Here is a 14,679-nt window from a genome sequence, read left to right on the forward strand (position 1 = left end):
CATCTTGGAACACCTTGCGCATGCCCAGGTGACGAACTCCCGGGTGCCACATCACTTCCTCTTCACCCCGGAGTTCCATCAGCAAGGCGCTCGTCTCTCTGGCTCCGTGTGAGGATCACATAGCCTGGGGCGACGCAGACAGCCGAAGCCCTGGGGAGGTATATCCAGGCCCGAATGCCAGCTTTTGGTAACAACCAAACTTGCACACCAGGTCAAACCTGGGAGATTCCGTGGGTTATCCCATCAGGACAGGAAACCAAAATGCGGAGGAGAGGTACCGCCATTGTATTTCAGTGGGTTTCCTGTCCTGATGTGGTGCTGTCATGGGCGAAAAGGAAAAAAAAAAATAATGTTGTTCTACCTGATCGTGGTTTGGTTTTTACTGAGCCCCTGGTTTTCCATTTATTAATCACAGTTTAAACACTGCTGACTGACATCAATTCCTTGGATATCTTTTTGTATCCCTTTCCTGTTTTATACAGTTCAACTTCTTTTTCCCGTACATCCGTTGGCAATTCTTTTGCTTCATGTCTCACAATCCAGAAACGTCAGTGGCTGCATGAAAGTTTGTCTGGATCCCAAAAATTCACTTATCTTTTATGCACACACTGATTACAAGCAAACAGGTTACCTTTATTAGCCATCAAACCCATTTGTGTCAACTTCTGTGCATGTTATCAGGCTAAAAATCACCAGAATATGTGAACTTTTGATCAGGGTCATTTGGATGTTTTTGGTTGTCATTATGATTTAAAAAGAGAAAAAAAAAAAAAAAAAAAAAAAACACAGTAGACTATAAATGGCTTCACCCAACCACTAACCAGGAGTGGAAAAATTTGTTTTATGATTCATATTCTCTGAAAAAAGGCCAAGAAAGCAGAAAAAAATCCAGGGTATGTAAACCTTTGAGCACAACTGTGTTTTAATTGCTCACCATTTTCAAAATATTAGGTTTACAGGGAGTGAATGAGAACCATATTTCCTTTCATTCAGAGGTGGGAAATCTGTATTAAGCAACAATACATACATTTATAAGGGGATTAAGGTTTATTACCCTAAGGGTACCTTCACACTTTAGCGATGCAGCAGCGATCCGACCAGCGATCTGACCTGGTCAGGATCGCTAGAAAATAAAGGAGCGGGCAGCACTCTGCAGGTAGCTTCAGACAGCTTTATTTTTCGATGCTGACAGGTGTAACAGACATGGACCAAGCAATAAAATCTATAATAAATCGCCACTGGCATATTATTGAGAGTGATAGAGAGAGACTTACAGGAAATAGCGCAAAATAGACCTCAAATTACCTATCGTAGATCGAAAAATATAGGAGATTTATTAATTAAAAGGAGATTCACCCCACAAAAAACATGGTTAGAAAAAAGTACACCTATAGGAAATTATAAATGTGGAAATTGCACATATTGTAGTCAACATCTGACAGGCAAAAGTATTAAAGTTGGGGGAAAAAAAATGGTATAAAATGAATGATCTTATTACCTGCCGCACTAAATGGGTAGTCTATATCATTCTATGCCCTTGCAATTTTTTCTACATCGGTAAAACGATCAGACCGATGTTCACTAGATTCAGAGAACATTTACACTCTATAAATACAGGGATAGGGGCTACCCGCCTCATTAATCATATGCAAGAAATACACAATGGGAATTATTCAAATTGTCTCTCCACAATGGGAATTATAAATTATTAAAATTCGCAGGTTTGGAAAAAAAAAAAAAAATTGTACCTTCTCCAGCAGGAGGAGATACACATAAGCACCTACTGAGGAGGGAGGCTCGCTGGATTATAGACACTAAAGCAATGGGACCGACAGGTTTCAATGATAAGAACGATCTAGTCATATTTCTTTAACAACGTTCCCCTCCTCAGTATTGTGCAATTAAGTCATAGTTCTGACTTTGTCCATGGATGTTTTTTTTTTTATGACCAATAATTTTCGGCTAAACAGCCCCATATGAATTATTACAACAATATCGCTGATGACTATTTATATGATATGTACTAATCAAAACACTGTCAAACTAGCAAGATTTTGAAGTAGTCCTTTATATAATCTTGGAAGAGAGTGGGAATATTGAACATTAATGATTAAATATATGAGCTCCATTATGAGTGTCTGGCGGTTTAAACCCCTAATAAAAATAAAAAAATAAATAAATATTATACATTTAAAAATAACCTTTAAATTATGTATCAATAAGGTTTAATTATATTTATAGTAACTCTACCGGCGTATAATAGTTATTGATGAGCTAATGGATTCTATAAAAATAAATAAAAACGGGGAAATGCCGACACACACTCATAAGGATAAGAAAGTAACAAAGAAGGGAATTTTGTTTACTTACCGTAAATTCCTTTTCTTCTAGCTCCAATTGGGAGACCCAAACAATTGGGTGTATAGCTTCTGCCTCCGGAGGCCACACAAAGTATTACACTAAAAGTGTAAAGCCCCTCCCCTTCTGCCTATACACCCCCCGTGCATCACGGGCTCCTCAGTTTTGGTGCAAAAGCAAGAAGGAGGAAAAATTATAAATTGGTTTAAAGTAAATTCAATCCGAAGGAATTTCGGAAAACTGAAACCATTCAACATGAACAACATGTGTACACAAAGAACAACAGCCCGAAGGGAACAGGGGCGGGTGCTGGGTCTCCCAATTGGAGCTAGAAGAAAAGGAATTTACGGTAAGTAAACAAAATTCCCTTCTTTGTCGCTCCATTGGGAGACCCAGACAATTGGGACGTCCAAAAGCAGTCCCTGGGTGGGTAAAATAATACCTCGTAATAGAGCCGTAAAACGGCCCTTTCCTACAGGTGGGCAACCGCCGCCTGAAGGACTCGCCTACCTAGGCTGGCATCCGCCGAAGCATAGGTATGCACCTGATAGTGTTTCGTGAAAGTGTGCAGGCTCGACCAAGTAGCAGCCTGACACACCTGCTGAGCCGTAGCCTGGTGCCGCAAAGCCCAGGACGCACCCACGGCTCTGGTAGAATGGGCTTTCAGCCCTGAGGGAACCGGAAGCCCAGAAGATCGGTAAGCTTCGAGAATTGGTTCCTTGATCCACCGAGCCAGGGTTGATTTGGAAGCTTGTGACCCTTTACGCTGGCCAGCGACAAGGACAAAGAGTGCATCCGAGCGGCGCAGGGGCGCCGTACGGGAAATGTAGAGTCTGAGTGCTCTCACCAGATCTAACAAGTGCAAATCCTTTTCACACTGGTGAACAGGATGAGGACAAAAAGAGGGTAAGGAGATATCCTGATTGAGATGAAAGGGGGATACCACCTTAGGGAGAAATTCCGGAACCGGACGCAGAACCACCAGGAAAGGGGCTTTGCATGACAGCGCTGCTAGCTCAGACACTCTCCGAAGTGATGTGACTGCTACTAGGAAGACCACTTTCTGTGAAAGGCGTGAGAGAGAAATATCCTTCATTGGCTCGAAAGGTGGTTTCTGAAGAGCCATCAGCACCCTGTTCAGATCCCAGGGTTCTAACGGCCGCTTGTAAGGAGGGACTATGTGACAAACCCCCTGCAGGAACGTGCGTACCTGTGGAAGTCTAGCCAGGCGCTTCTGAAAAAACAGAGAGCGCTGAGACTTGTCCCTTAAGAGAGCCGAGCGACAACCCTTTTTTCAATCCGGATTGAAGGAAGGAAAGAAAAGTGGGCAAGGCAAATGGCCAGGGAGAAAACCCCTGATCAGAGCACCAAGATAGGAATATCCTCCACGTCCTGTGGTAGATCTTGGCGGACGTTGGTTTCCTAGCCTGCCTCATAGTGGCAATGACCTCTTGAGATAACCCTGAAGACGCTAGGATCCAGGACTCAATGGCCACACAGTCAGGTTGAGGGCCGCAGAATTCAGATGGAAAAACGGCCCTTGAGACAGCAAGTCTGGTCGGTCTGGTAGTGCCCACGGTTGACCCACCGTGAGATGCCACAGATCTGGGTACCACGACCTCCTTGGCCAGTCTGGAGCGACGAGGATTGCGCGGCGGCAGTCGGACCTGATCTTGCATAACACTCTGGGCAACAGTGCCAGAGGAGGAAACACATAAGGGAGTTGAAACTGCGACCAATCCTGAACTAAGGCATCTGCCGCCAGAGCTCTGTGATCTTGAGACCGTGCCATGAATGTCGGGACCTTGTTGTTGTGCCGTGACGCCATTAGGTCGACGTCCGGCATCCCCCAGCGGCAACAGATCTCCTGAAACACGTCTGGGTGAAGGGACCATTCCCCTGCGTCCATGCCCTGGCGACTGAGAAAGTCTGCTTCCCAGTTTTCTACGCCCGGGATGTGAACTGCGGATATGGTGGAGGCCATGGCTTCCACCCACATCAGAATCCGCCGGACTTCCTGGAAGGCTTGCCGACTGCGTGTTCCTCCCTGGTGGTTGATGTATGCAACCGCTGTGGAGTTGTCCGACTGAATTCGGATCTGCTTGCCTTCCAGCCACGGCTGGAACGCCTTTAGGGCAAGATACACTGCCCTTATCTCCAGAACATTGATCTGAAGGGAGGACTCTGTCGGAGTCCAGGTTCCCTGAGCCCTGTGGTGGAGAAAGACTGCTCCCCACCCTGACAGGCTCGCGTCCGTCGTGACCACAGCCCATGACGGGGGAAGGAAGGATTTCCCCTTCGACAGAGAAGTGGGGAGAAGCCACCACTGAAGGGAAGCCTTGGCTGCCCGTGAAAGGGAGACGTTCCTGTCGAGGGACGTCGACTTCCTGTCCCATTTGCGGAGAATGTCCCATTGAAGAGGACGCAGATGAAACTGCGCAAAAGGAACTGCCTCCATTGCTGCTACCATCTTCCCTAGGAAGTGCATGAGGCGCCTCAGGGGGTGTGACTGGCCTTGAAGGAGAGATTGCACCCCTGTCTGTAGTGAACGCTGTTTGTCCAGCGGAAGCTTCACTATCGCTGATAGAGTATGAAACTCCATGCCAAGATATGTCAGTGATTGGGCCGGTGTCAGATTTGACTTTGGAAAATTGATGATCCACCCGAAACTCTGGAGAGTCTCCAGAGCAATGTTCAGGCTGTGTTGGCATGCCACTTGAGAGGGTGCCTTGACAAGCAGATCGTCTAAGTAAGGGATCACCGAGTGTCCCTGAGAGTGTAGGACTGCTACCACTGCTGCCATGACCTTGGTGAAGACCCGTGGGGCTGTCGCCAGGCCGAAAGGCAGTGCCACGAACTAAAGGTGTTCATCCCCTATGGCGAAGCGCAGGAAGCGCTGATGCTCTGGTGCAATCGGTACGTGGAGATAAGCATCTTTGATGTCGATTGATGCCAGGAAGTCTCCTTGGGACATTGAGGCGATGACGGAGGGGAGCGATTCCATCCGGAACCGCCTGGTTTTTACGTGTTTGTTGAGCAGTTTTAGGTCCAGAACAGGACGGAAGGATCCGTCCTTTTTCGGCACCACAAACAGGTTGGAGTAAAAACCGTGACCCTGTTGCTGAAGAGGAACAGGGATCACCACTCCTTCCGCCTTCAGAGTGCACACCGCCTGAAGAAGAGCATCGGCTCTCTCGGGGGGCGGAGATGTTCTGAAAAATCGAGTCGGAGGACGAGAGCTGAACTCTATCCTGTAACCGTGGGATAGAATGTCTCTCACCCATCGGTCTTTTACCTGTGGCAGCCAGGCGTCGCAAAAGCGGGAAAGCCTGCCACCGACCGAGGATGCGGTGTGCGGAGGCCGAAAGTCATGAGGAGGCCGCTTTGGGAGCGGTTCCTCCGGTGGTCTTTTTAGGACGTGACTTAGACCGCCATGAATCGGAGTTCCTCTGATCCTTCTGAGGCCTTTTGGACGAGGAGAACTGAGACCTGCCCGCGGGCCGAAAGGACCGAAACCTCGATTGTACCTTCCGTGGTTGAGGTCTGTTAGGTTTGGACTGGGGTAAGGATGAGTCCTTTCCCTTGGATTGTTTAATGATTTCATCCAATCGCTCACCAAACAGGCGGTCGCCAGAAAATGGCAAACCAGTTAAAAACTTTTTGGAAGCAGAGTCTGCCTTCCATTCACGTAGCCACATGGCCCTGCGGACTACCACCGAATTGGCGGATGCTACCGCCGTACGGCTAGCAGAGTCCAGGACAGCATTAATGGCGTAGGACGCAAACGCCGACGCCTGAGAGGTTAAGGACACCACTTGCGGAGCAGATGTACGTGTGACTGCATTAATCTGCGCATGACAAGCTGAGATAGCTTGGAGTGCCCATACGGCTGCGAATGCTGGAGCAAAAGACGCGCCGATAGCTTCATAGATGGATTTCAACCAGAGCTCCATCTGTCTGTCAGTGGCATCTTTGAGTGAAGCCCCATCTTCCACTGCAACTATGGATCTAGCCGCCAGTCTGGAGACAGGAGGATCCACCTTAGGACACTGAGCCCAGCCCTTGACAACGTCAGGGGGGGAAGGGATAACGTGTATCCTTAAGGCGCTTGGAAAAACGCTTATCTGGACAAGCTCGGTGTTTCTGGACTGCCTCTCTGAAGTCAGAGTGATCCAGAAACATACTCAATGTACGCTTGGGAGACCTGAAACGGAATTTCTCCTGCTGAGAAGCTGACTCCTCAATTGTAGGCGCTGGTGGAGAAATATCCAACACCTGATTGATGGTCGCTATAAGGTCATTCACTATGGCGTCACCATCAGGTGAATCTAGGTTGAGAGCGGCCTCAGGATCAGAATCCTGATCTGCAACCTCCGCTTCATCTTCCAGAGAGTCCTCCTGCTGAGACCCTGAACAGTGTGATGAAGTCAAGGGAATTTCCCAGCGAGCCCGCTTAGGCGGCCTGGGACTGCGGTCTGTGTCAGAGACCTCACCCTGGGACCTATGGGTCACTCCAGGAGCACTTTGCTGCTCCAATTGAGGGGGGCCTGGGGTCCATGATTGAACAGTGCCCGGGGCCTGAGTCACCGGTCTGGACTGTAAGGCTTCTAGTATCCTAGCAGACCATTTATCCATACTCTCAGACAGTTTGTCAGCAAATACTGCAAACTCCGTCCCTGTCACCTGGACAGTGGTAGCAGGTGGTTCCACCTGGGCCACCAGTAGCAGAGGCTCCGGCTGAGTAAGTGCCACAGGGGCCGAGCATTGCACACAATGAGGGTCAGTGGAACCTGCCGGTAGTATAGCCGCACATGAGGTACAGGTTGCAAAGTAAGCCTGTGCTTTGGCACCCTTGCTTTTTGCGGACGACATGCTGTTGTCTCCTCTGAGTACAATCCAGGAGGGTATATAGCCAAAAATCAACAGTGTGACCGTACAGTGTAAATGTATAGCAATATATATATATATATATATATATATATATATATATATATATGTACACATATATATGTACACTTCGGCACTCAGTGGGGCCAGCACCACAGGTGCTGCTTACCGACCGCTCAAAGCGGTTGTGTGATCACCAGATTCCCTGCCTGGGCCTCCCAGAGCCGTGTTGTCTCTCCTCTCCAGCGTCAGAAGTGCTGACAGGAATGGCTGCCGGCGTTCTGTGGGGAGGAGGAGGCCGTGGGCGTGCCCTAGAAAGTGCGGGAATCTGGAGCCCCACTGTGCTGAATGAGGGGGGAGGAGGATACAAAGTATGCTCCAGCCCTCAGCGCTGACGTCCTGTGCAGCGTCCCGCCCTTCCCCTGACTGGCAGGCCTGGGGGCGGGAATATGCGATACTAGGCCGCAAAAGCCGGGGACTAAAGTTATAAGCGCGGCCGGCATATAAGCGCGGCCGGCGCGGTAGTCCCCGGCGCACTAACACACCCAGCAGAGCTGCAGTGTATATGGCACAAGCGCTCCATGCGCGGTCCCCACGGGGACACAGAGTACCTCATAGTAGCAGGGCCTTGTCCCTGATGATACCCGGCTCCTGTCCAGCAGATTCCCCAGGGGCTGCGGAGGGAGCACGGTCCCAGTGCCTGGAGACCGATTAGGATCCCACTTCACCCAGAGCCCATTAAGGGATGGGGAAGGAAAACAGCATGTGGCTCCTGCCTATGTACCCGCAATGGGTACCTCAACCTTAACAGCACCGCCGACCAGAGTGGGGTGAGAAGGGAGCATGCTGGGGGCCCTGTTATGGGCCCTCTTTTCTTCCATCCGACCTAGTCAGCAGCTGCTGCTGACTAAGATGTGGAGCTATGCGTGGATGTCAGCCTCCTTCGCACAAAGCATGAAAACTGAGGAGCCCGTGATGCACGGGGGGTGTATAGGCAGAAGGGGAGGGGCTTTACACTTTTAGTGTAATACTTTATGTGGCCTCCGGAGGCAGAAGCTATACACCCAATTGTCTGGGTCTCCCAATGGAGCGACAAAGAAAAAAGTTTTTTCTTTTTTGTCTGTTTGAAAAATTCTTATGAATACATATATTAATCAGACAGTGGTTCAGTTCGACTAAGATTTTGAACAAAATTACTATATAGCATAATACTATTGCAGGATGTGTTTGTTTTTTTAATCAGATTTTAAATGTTTACACGTGTGTTAGAAATTTTCTATTTAAATGATCACTACTCACGTTTACTTTGTATGGACCCGTGAAAGCGCCCCTAGAGGTGCGAAACGGTACCATCGTCCTCGTGCTCCCCTCCCTCCACTCATTCATGTCTGTTACACCTGTCAGCATCGAAAAATAAAGCTGTCTGAAGCTACCTGCAGAGTGCTGCCCGCTCCTTTATTTTCTATGAATTGATGGCTTCGTCTGGGCAATAGCACCACGGTTGAGACAGCAGCTTCCATCATACCAGGAATTTTTTCAGGATTGTGCCTGATGTCACAAAGCAACAACCACACTGCTTAGTGGTGAAACGAGATCATCTCACTACCTCTTGAAAGGGTAAGCAGTGCTGTGCACTTTTCCTTCTATGTTATTTCAATTTCTGGTCAGGATCGCTGCTGCATCGCTACATGGTCGCTGGTGAGCTGTCAATCAGGCAGATCTCACCAGCGACCAGTGACCAGCCCTTTAGCCAGCAGCGACGTGCAAGCGACGCTGCGCTTGCACGGAGCCGGCGTCTGGAAGCTGGGGACACTGGTAACCAAGGTAAACATCGGGTATGGTTACCCGATGTTTACCTTAGTTACCAGCTCACACCGCTTAACTTAGCGTGTGCAGGGAGCAGGAGCCGGCACTGGCAGCGTGAGAGCTGCGGAGGCTGGTAACGAAGGTAAATATCGGGTAACCACCTTGGTTACCCGATGTTTACCTTGGTTACAGCTTACCACAGGCTGTCAGACGCCGGCTCCTGCTCCCTTCACATTCAGGATTGTTGCTCTCTCGCTGTCACACACAGCGATGTGTGCTTATCAGCAGGAGAGCAACAATAAAAAAAAACGAACCAGGGCTGTGTGTAACGAGCAGCGATCTCACAGCAGGGGCCAGATCGCTGCTCAGTGTCACACACAGCGAGATCGCTAATGAGGTCACAAAAAACGTGACTCAGTAGCGATCTCGCTGTGTGTGAAGTACCCCTAAGGCTATGTGCCCACGGGGTAAGTGTCCTGTGGATATATCCACAGGAGCTCCCAGAAAACCACAGCTCAACTTTGTTTTAATGCTGCAGTTGTATTGCGGAATGTCCTGCGGATATGCTGCAGTTATTCTGCATTGAAGATACAGTACCATGGCTTGGGCACTGCATCCTCAATGCACAATAAGTGCTGGAGTGATTGGGGAGTTCATACTTACCTCTATCACGCAGCACTTCACTTTCCAGCCGTGTCTGTCTGCCCTTTGCAAGAGAAGGTGGGCGGGCCTGAACTAGCTCCGGCTGTCACATGATCGGAGCTCGTGCAGGCCCCGCCCACCTCCTGCTCCTGGCTCCACCGCACTCCTCTGCATCAGAGGAAGTGACTCGTGTCGTCAATCAAGGTAGGTAAGTATGGGATCATACGAAAAATCCACAGGAATAATTGACATGCTGCAGATTTTTCCAAAGGGGAAATCTGCTGCAGAAAAAAAAAAAAAAAAACACAGCATGAGCACAGCACTCCCTAAATGCCATAGAAATGGCTGGCGACTCACTGTACTGCGGATTTGAGAAATCCGCGGAATTTCCGCTCCAGAAATTTTCCGCAGCGTGAGCACATACCCTAAAAGTGGATAAAAATAACGGATAGTAAGCCAAGTAGCAACTTTGCAAAAGGTGACTTTCTCAGAAAGAACCAGCAATGGTGAACATACTCTGCAACATCTTGTGGCTACAGACATAGGGTGGACCCCATCTCCAGTACCATGCCAGGGCTGCTCATTACCTCACAAGCTGCAGAAATGTCTGCATCTGTGCTATTCGTCTGATTGATGAATGTGACAGTTGCAGGAAGTTCCGTGTGGTATCGATATTTAAGAAAGGTAAGAGGGTAGATCCAGGCAACTACCGTCCAGTAAGCCTGACATCAGTAGTATGCAAAGTTTTTGAGGGCATTTTAAGGGATGACATGCAAAAATATGTTGCAGAAAATAATATAATAACTGACAAACAGCATGGATTCATGAAAGATAAGTCGTGTCTAACCAACCTGTTGGGGTTCTATGAGGGGGTAAGTGCAAACCTGGATATTGGTAATCCAGCTGATGTGATTTATTTGGACTTTGCAAAGGCATTTGATACTGTACCACATAATGGCCTTATACTAAAGCTCCAGAAGCAAGGACTAGGGGAAACTATATGCAACTGGGTAAGGAATTGGCTAAAAGATAGGAAACAAAGAGTAGTCATAAATTGAACATTCTCTAAATGGGCCATAGTCAGCAGTGGGGTGCCGCAGGGATCTGTGCTTGGACAGATTCTTTTTACTCTCTTTATTAATGACCTTGTGGATGGGATTGATAGTACAGTGTCAGTCTTTGCCGATGACACCAAACTATGTAGGATATTAAAAACTGACCTGGATAGTACAATATTACAAAAAGATCTGGATAAGATGTCAGAATGGGCAGATACTTGGCAAATGAGATTTAATGTTGATAAATGTAAAGTAATGCACCTAGGACGGAATAATCCTATAACTGCGTATACATTAAATGGAAGTAAACTCGGGACTACAGAACAGGAGAAGGACTTGGGTATTCTCATTACAAATAAGCTGAGCAACAGCACTCAATGTCAAGCAGCAGCTGCAAAAGCAAACAAGAATTAAGGGTGTATAAAAAGAGAGATTAGATCCCGTGATCCCAACGTATTGTTACCCCTCTATAAATCACTTGTAAAGCCACATCTGGAATATGGGATTCAGTTTTGGGCTCCACATTTTAAAAAGGACATTCAGAAGTTAGAGTCAGTTCAAAGGCGGGCAACTAGACTACTACAAGGAATGGAAGGCCTCCCATATGATGACAGGTTGAAAAAGTTAGATATGTTTAGCTTAGAAAAAAGACGTCTCAGGAGATCTCATTTATATGTATAAATACATGTGTGGTCAATATAAAGGACTGGCACATGACTTATTTCTTCCGAAGACAATACTAAGGACCAGGGGGCACTCACTGCGAGTGGAAGAAAAGCGATTCCGACAGCTAAATAGGAAAGGGTTCTTTACAGTTAGAGCAGCCAGACTGTGGAATGCCCTACCACAAGAGGTAGTAATGGCAGATACTATAACAGCTTTCAAAAAAGGGCTGGATGATTTCCTCAGTACACACAACATTGCTGGTTATAAATGACTTAGTGACTAAATGTAGAACTGGTGGAGGAAGGTTGAACTAGATGGACCTAGGTCTTTTTTCAACCTTAGTAACTATGTAACTATATAAAAAAAAACGCAACATATGAACTTAATCAAATGTTAGGTTTGCACTAGACTATAATTGGAAGCGCTTGTTTTTGACAAATCGGCTAGTGAAAACACTTGGCCAATTACTTGTAAAACTAACAAAAAGCTCATACTAAAAAGGTGAACTTATTTTAGCCTTGCTTAAAAATCATCTGAGCAGCACATCTCACAGACAGGACATGAGCGCCCAGGAACAAGGACAGTTTATGCGCTCAGATCATTACCGATCGAGGAAGCGTGGTCGGCAAGTATAAGCAGGCAAATAAACGACCGCCAAACATGAAACCTATCAGCGATCGATTAAGCCAATGGGTCGACTACTGTAAGGCTATGTGCGCACGCTGCGTAAATACATGCAGTTACGCTGCGCTTTGTAGCGCAGCGTAACTGCATGCGTCCCCTGCACAGTCTATGGAGATTGTGCAGGGGCCGTGCGCACGTGGCGTTTTAGAGCGCAGCGCTTCGGCTTCTACCGAAGCGCTGCGTTCTAAGAAGTGACATGTCACTTCTTCCGTGCGCTTTGCCGGCAGCTCCTGCTCTGTCTATGGCAGGAGCTGCAGGCAGAGCGCATGGAATCTGCTTTTTTTTTTTTCTCTACGGACATTTTCTGCAGCGATTTGAAGCGCACGTGTGCTCTTCAGACCGCTGCAGAAATTTCTGCAGGGCTAGTACGCAACGTGCGCACATAGCCTAAAGAGGGTAGATTATACTCTGCAGTTATGCAACTGTCCTTTTTACACAAATATGTTTTTTCCTAACTCCGAAGAAGAGTAATGGAGATATACAATCGCATGTCTGGACAATCCTTTTAAGGCTATGTGTGCACTTACCGGATTTTGCCGCAGATTTTTTGCATGTTTCGCTGCAGAAAATGTTCATAACATCTCTGCAGTGAATCACCAGCAAAACCTATGGGCAAAAAAAATCCTGTCCGCACTAGGCGGAATTTGACAGCTGCATGTTTTGCTGCGGGATTCCCGCAGCAAAAACAATTGCCTGTCAATTCTTTTTCGCACGTCGCTGCGGGATTTCACTCCATTGACTCCAATGTTAATCGTGAAATCCCGCAGGGAATAACGCAGGTAGCAAATTCTGTGCGGTTCACTGCGTTATTCCCTGCGGTATTTCGCGGTTTACCTCCGGTAATGTACATCGCTCCTTGCGGTTTTGCAGGAAGAGGAAACAAAGCAGAGCGTAAACACACACATCACAGACATAGAACACACATAGAAATCAAACAGAAATATAGAAAACAAAGCACGTGGGCTCCGCTGTATATTTACCTTCCAGCCGAGGTAAACACACAGCGGCAGCCCGGTATTCTCAGGCTGGGGAGGGAGAGGGGCAGGGTTAATGTCCCCCGCCTCACTCCCCCTCCCGCAGCCGAGAATATCAGCCGCAGCTGCCCCAGGACTGTCGCATGCATTATGCGGCAGCACCGGCGTGTCCCCGGCTCTTCCTGCAGCAGTGGCTGTCAGGGTAATACAAGGGGTTAATGGTGGTGGATCACCACCATTAACTCTGGGCTTGATCATGGCAGCGTCTATGTGACAGCTGACATGATCAACCCGTAAGTAAAGTGAATAAAACACACAGAAAAAGCCTTTATTTTAAATAAAACAAACAAGCCTCGTTCACCATTTTATTAACCCCTCCCGAAACAAAGCTCCAGCGTAATCCACAGGTCCTGCGCTGCTTACACCCAGCCGCGACTTTCACAGACACAGCGCTGAATGAATGCAGCAGAGGTAATTACCGGTCATTTCCCACGGCCGGTAATGTGAACTCACTGCCGACCGTGGGAAATGCAGCGATCTGTCTATCTATTCTTCTGTTTCTTTATCTCAGAGTGAAATGACTTTTTTTTTTTTCAATGTGCTTTATTGCATTGAATGCAATAAAGCACATCCCAACCCGCACGCGGCAAAACCGCGGCAATACCGCGGTAAAACCGCAGCAAACCGCGTGCGGTTTTCGGGTGCGGTAATCTTTGAATACCTGCGGAATTTTCTTGAGAAAATTCCATTTTCCAGTGCGCACAGGGCCTAAGAGGCACATTTAATTTTTCTGCTGGGAGCATCTGCAGAAAGGTAGAAAGATAAGGGTCATTAGCTTTCTGCCAACACATTGCATGTCCTAAAGAGAACAAGGTGGGGAAAAGTGTAGACACCTATACACACACTGCAGGGGCAGAAGTATGTGAGCTGCAACAAGTGTATTCTGAGTAGAAAAAAAGCCCAGGGGCCGATGGCCAGCACGGCGGGCCCAGGGGCCGATGGCCAGCACGGCGGGCCCAGGGGCCGATGGCCAGCACGGCGGGCCCAGGGGCCGATGGCCAGCACGGCGGGCCCAGGGGCCGATGGCCAGCACGGCGGGCCCAGGGGCCGATGGCCAGCACGGCGGGCTATAACCGGCGATTTCCAGCACGGAATAACAGCTGCAACCCAGCCCAAGTCTGCCTTCAGGATCCAGCACAGCATGCCCTTATAGAGCAGTGCTGACATCCGGCAGTAGGTGACTACTAGCCCCGTACCTGAGCTGTCAGCCCCCTTTCTTCGTCCTCATGGCCGTTCAGAACCCTTCGCAGTTTATCCATGCCTCCTGCAGTACGACACACACACACACTCTACCAGTAACAAACCGTACAGCTGTCCGCCTTTACGTACTGTTCACGTGATGACATGACTCGCTTGACGGCAACCTCAGCCTACTGTACGGAACTGCAAGGTACGCTGCTCCGCCCCCAGAGCATGTACGGAAGCCTGTCAGTTCATCCCATTTAACCCTGAATTTAGAACGAAATGTGTAGCGTGGACTAGAGGTGCGGTGACAGTGTTCACCAGTCATAGGGAGCAGCTGTGACAATTGTCCTGCGGTCATT

At 48.3% G+C, this 14,679-nt stretch overlaps 1 protein-coding gene across 4 annotated transcripts in view; it reads right to left on the reverse strand.

Moving 5' to 3' along the window:
* Nucleotides 1–14,458, reverse strand: part of SFT2D1 (SFT2 domain containing 1) — a 249,606-nt gene extending 235,148 nt beyond the window's left edge. For all 4 annotated transcript variants that reach the window (XR_012751622.1, XM_075339762.1, XM_075339761.1 and 1 more), the window contains exon 1: nt 14,332–14,458. Coding sequence is in view for 3 of the 4 variants with exons in the window: in XM_075339762.1 (XP_075195877.1) it covers nt 14,332–14,394 (63 nt within the window). In the remaining variant the exon portion in view is untranslated. The remainder of the gene's footprint in view (nt 1–14,331) is intronic.
* Between the last annotated feature and the right edge of the window lie 221 nt (nt 14,459–14,679).

Source organism: Anomaloglossus baeobatrachus, chromosome 3 (assembly GCF_048569485.1).
Source record: "Anomaloglossus baeobatrachus isolate aAnoBae1 chromosome 3, aAnoBae1.hap1, whole genome shotgun sequence".
In the NCBI taxonomy this organism is placed as follows: domain Eukaryota; kingdom Metazoa; phylum Chordata; class Amphibia; order Anura; family Aromobatidae; genus Anomaloglossus; species Anomaloglossus baeobatrachus.